At 37.4% G+C, this 5,112-nt stretch overlaps 1 protein-coding gene across 4 annotated transcripts in view; it reads right to left on the bottom strand.

The window, feature by feature from the left end:
- Positions 1-212: 212 nt before the first annotated feature.
- Positions 213-5,112, bottom strand: part of LOC109217050 (UV radiation resistance-associated gene protein) — an 8,457-nt gene continuing 3,557 nt past the window's right edge. For 3 of the 4 annotated variants that reach the window (XM_019381274.1, XM_019381275.1, XM_019381277.1), the window contains exons 3-6: positions 3,893-4,073; positions 2,128-2,270; positions 1,592-1,819; positions 213-529 (exon numbers count right to left, since the gene is read on the bottom strand). In XM_019381274.1, coding sequence (XP_019236819.1) covers positions 413-529; positions 1,592-1,819; positions 2,128-2,270; positions 3,893-4,073 — 669 coding nt within the window. In that variant the 3' untranslated portion in view covers positions 213-412. The remainder of the gene's footprint in view (positions 530-1,591; positions 1,820-2,127; positions 2,271-3,892; positions 4,074-5,112) is intronic. The other variant, XM_019381276.1, reaches the window with a different exon arrangement.

Raw genomic sequence — 5,112 nt, 5'->3', positions numbered from 1 at the left:
TAATGGAATACATTTTCATCACGTGACTTGAAAATAAATAAGAAAAAAATACAACTTGCACCAATGGCGAACCTAGAGTTTTGCTTTACGGAAACACTATAGTTTTATATTGGAAACAACTAATAACATATAAATAAACTATAGAGCACAATAGGCCCTCGGCCAAGGAAAGCATAAGCACAACAATAACGAAAACGAAAACATGAATACGGTAATATAGAAGCCATGATAGAGATACAATTGCATAACCAACAAAACCATTACATTTCTTTTAGGATTCAATGTCTTTACTATAAGATCAAACAAAGGATACGAGGCAAGGTGCTGTATGTGAAAATTTGGCACCTGCAAAAAAATAACGATGATGTACATTTACATGAACTTACAATTTGGATCCTCAAAAATCTCACAATCATGTGTCTATATACTCTGGCGAAAGGATTGTCCTAAGAAGCTCTTTCAAATTAGCAAGTACATGTCTTGGCCCTAAACTTCTGCCGCCAATATAATTCAGAAGTTGCTCTAAATCCTGCATAACAAAAATAAACTTGTCAATGTTAACTTCAACCAAAAATACGAAAAGGGCAGCCCGGTGCACTAAGCTCCCGCTATGCGCGGGTCCCGGGAAGGGCCGGACCACAAGAAAACAAACAAAAGTAATGCCCGTCCGCAAATTAAACTTGCCAATGTTAACTTCAACCAAAAATACCAAAGACAAACAAAATTAATGCATGTCAGCAAATTTCACAAGATTTTTTTTACAAGTCATTTTATTGCACCAACAAAAGTCAAAGTGTATGAACGGCAAGAACTGGAAGCTGAAAGACCTCATTGACAATCTCAAGCATCTACTACAACAACAACTCAGTATAATCCCACTAGTGCGGTCTGGGGAGGGTAGTGTGTACGCAGACCTTACCCCTACCCTAGGGGGTAGGGGTAAAATGTGCAAGCATCTACTAACATGTGCAAAATAATTTGTCCTGGGCACATAGAAAATGGAAAAATAAAGGGAACAATAGTCTTCCACTCTTTTTCTGAAAGTGTAAATTTTGCTAATCAGTATTAATCCTGCAAAATGGTCTTACTATTAAAAGGTTACGAAATGAGACCCTATATACTAAGGAGTGCCTCCGCCTGGCTTTCTAAGTTTCTTCATGGGGTCATAACTTATTATTTCTGAATGTTACAGGAGAACAAAGTTTACGTCAAGAAGATCGCATAACTTAGTGTCTCATTGATGGTGGATAACAATACCATGACTCCATGCTTCATTAGCATCTCGGAATCAAATTGGACAGATATCATCGGGGAAAGGAGACTATTTTACAACTTTATCTTCTTAAACTTCAAGGCAATTTCCACAAATATACCAAGATTAATATCTAGATGGACATTCGAAAGACAGATATGTAAATCAAAAATGCAAGTGGCATCAGAGATCCAATTCCATTGAACATTTTGCATCATTAAATTGACAGAAAAGATAGTACATGGAGAATTTATTTCTCTCTCTCATGCATGGATTTTAAACACACTCTTACAAGGCCTTGCGCAAAAATATGCAGAGATAGAGAATAAAAAGGCAAACCTTATTCAGCAAGAATACAGCATAAGCCGCTCTTGTTGAGTCTTGGCCTTCTAAAAATAGAGGAAATTCCACGGGCCTTGAATTTGCGGAAAATGAGGAACTAGATGTTAAATCAGATGACGAAGGCTCTATTGAAGGTGCGTAATCACGGATATATGATCGAGATCCTCCTAACCTCAAAGGATAACGAAGAGGAACTTGTAAGTAAGATGCAATAAGTGCAACCACCTGCATGAAGATCGATAAGCTAGATTAATATACACTAGCAGAATAATGTTATATTACAAACAATGATCAACAAAATGACAAAAAGGGAACCAAAGATCATTGGCAATTTCCCCCTTTTTCGGTAAAATTTTCATTGGTGTATTCCACAGAAAGAAATTGAATGACTTTCAAGGCAAATGAATATACAAACAGAGAAGACCCAGAGAAGTGGACAACTTAGGAAATACTACATTAATGTGAAACAGCCAAAATGGAAAAAGAATACAATTTAAGACAAAGAGGTTGTGAAGCAAAGAGAAAGAACACACGTGTGCAACATATCCCAGGGCAGTTGCAGACCTCTGAACCTCCTTCTTATCAGTAAAGAAACTCATCTTCGTGAACACGGTTAAATGCAGACCTGCAATGGTCAAGGCTCCTTGGTCTAAAGGTTTTGACCCAGCAGAGTTACCTGAAAAGGCAAAAAAGGAAACTTAGATGGGTGTTTGCTTTGTTTATTCGATGCTGTCAACTCTGGTTTGCTTCTTTGCATTTTTAACATATGATCAAAACAACAAAAAACCATTACTATCAAATACTTGGTAGACTAGGCAAGAAGGCACCACGATTTCTAAGATATGACAGCCAATGAAGCAAGACTAAGAGTGCTCGAACCATCAGCTATAAAATCCTCCTTAAAACCTAATGAAACAAAAATTAAGGTATTTACTTTTACGACATCTTAAGAATAATGATATGTGTCAACTGATCAAAACGAAAAAAAACAATGATATGCATCACTGCAGCCAAAGGACAAAGCAGGATTCTTCTAGGATGTGAATTAAGCAACTAGAATCCATTCCTGAAATTTATGAATATCTGCAAATCATAGCTTTTAGGCTTTGCGGAACAGAGGTGAAATTTTCTCAGGAGAGTGCACTGAGCTTCCAAACTTGGATCGCCAACATCAGAAACTTGAGTCACAACCAAGGTAGAGATGTTCTTGATGCAGCTTCTGGGAAAGGGGCGGGAGAGTCGATAAATGACAGAAAAGAGCAGGATCATGGAAGATCAAAGAAGAACAAACCCCATGGATTCTCTTAAAATGAAGCCCGAAAACAAACCAACGAAAAGAAATAGAATGTAAACATTAGGTCAGGTTATTGGGGAGAAATGAAAATGAGTAGCCCTAGATGCATTCAAACTAAAGGAGAAAGCTATTACGAAACTCTTTATATAGGCGTCCACAGCATTCATCTAAGTTGGCAACAGTTTCATCATAACTATCTATGAGCAAACCACTATTGAATATTCAATACACTGAATATCTTGAGCTCAAGACTGGAGTCACTGCACTAATGCACTGAACTACCCATATCTTTGTGGGATTGTCTTCATAGGTAGGCATATTTTAGAGTAGCTCTTATACCTATAACTTCATATTTATACACCCCATGTTCACTAAGAAAAATTGCTCCTCGATACATTTTCTCCTTTAGTTATATCACTTCCAACTATAACTCCACTCAAATTTCTATTATGATAAATGGATCAATAAAAGCAAACAAGAATAATCCGCACTAATGAAGAGATTATGCTCTCAGGACCAATGAATAGATTCTTGTGGGAACGCTTATGTGTACGTCTTCAACTTTGCTCGACGTAATGCATTAAATGCAAGAATCAAGGAGAATTTAGGTCCAATTAATGCTGCAACAAAAGAAAACTATTCCAGATACCAGGCAAGAAACAGAGGACTTTGCCTAGCATTCCATACGTTAGGCTTTCAAAATCACTCTAGTAGCATAGCCACGTCACAATGATCTTAAGGCTTGATACTAAAAGAAGCAGACCAAGCTATTAAACCTTGTCTCTCAGAAGTACTTCTCGATCGCAACTGTGGTCCTATTTTCTAACAAGTGAAAGGTGTGATAATGTAGTATCAATAAAAGGTAACTAAATCTTTTGATAAACTCTGCCCTGATAATCAACCCTTTTTCAAATTTTTCATGCATGAGCGCACACGTGGTAATATTGACAAAACAAGTCATCATAAGATCCATCTTTTAAAACAGTAATCTTAAGATCCATTACCTGAGTTGGAACTGTTGTTGAAAGATTCAAGTTCTTGCTCAGGTGCCTGTCCAATTGCAATCCTCACAGGATAAAGCAGCTGAACTTGAGACACCATATACTGTTGTCTCGTTCTGAATACTCTCTGCAAAGTTCTGAGATGACCATAACCCCTTTCTCCAGCAAAGGACCTACTTGCATCCTGCATGGAGAAAATGAGACTTTTCGGAATTAAAGAGTAGTTAAGTGAAGTTACGAAAACCAGAGGGCAGACAGATAACAATGTAAAATTTTCAACTTAATAAGGAACTTAGAAAGATAAAGTCCGTGCTAAAAACAATAATAAAATCAATAGTGGTCAACATGGTGCCCCGAAGTATCGAAGGAGCAGTAAAACATAGGCCACAGCAGAAACCAGCAGCGGTCCAGATGGCCAATGGCATCGTGAAGTACTCAAAGGGGGAGTAATACATCAGGAGAAAATAAATGAAATCCCTATTACCAGCGAATAGAGAAACATCCAGAAAAATGCAGGACAAGGCCAACTAATTTTTTTGATAACCAAAGGACAAGGCCAATTAACTACTCTAGACAACAGAGAAAATATAATTCTTTTTTCACAGATAATCCTATCTCACCAACAACCAAGTAACATGCTTTGCCCTTCCCCGATTAGAACAGACTTCTACCAAAAAATGTTGAAAAACCCATTGCACAACAGAAAATTTTGGTCTCCATGCTCTATGATTCATTCTTCCATTTGACATGACGAACACAACACTGTTTTCGTCTGACAAATATTCTTAATTCAGAACACCAAAGTCATCAAAGCTAAAGCAGAAAGGAGGAGCGAGAAGGAGGAGGGTATGGGGAAAAAAGGGACAGATAGAATGTGTCATTCAAGCTCTATCAAAGGAGACGTCACAGAATAAACCAACAGTGTCACTTAAACAATAGAAAATTCCTTATATATCCGGCTAAGCACAATTAGGAATTCAATAGAAAACCAGTTGAGTAAATCAATTTGAAGGAGCTGGAATGCGAGCCACTCCGAAGACAGGCTTTATCATCCGACAAGAATCAATTGGAAGGCTTTCCATATCTCCAATTGCCCCACTCTATTTCAAAACCATATAAAGTTTTCTAAGGGTTGCAAATAATGCAAAACAGGTCATTAAACATTCTTTTGGGATGGAACACAATTATAGAAGGTGATGTAGATATATGTATATAGAGAGGGG

Source organism: Nicotiana attenuata, unplaced genomic scaffold, assembly GCF_001879085.1.
Source record: "Nicotiana attenuata strain UT unplaced genomic scaffold, NIATTr2, whole genome shotgun sequence".
Lineage (NCBI taxonomy): Eukaryota > Viridiplantae > Streptophyta > Magnoliopsida > Solanales > Solanaceae > Nicotiana > Nicotiana attenuata.
This window is presented reverse-complemented; position numbering and strand designations above follow the sequence as displayed.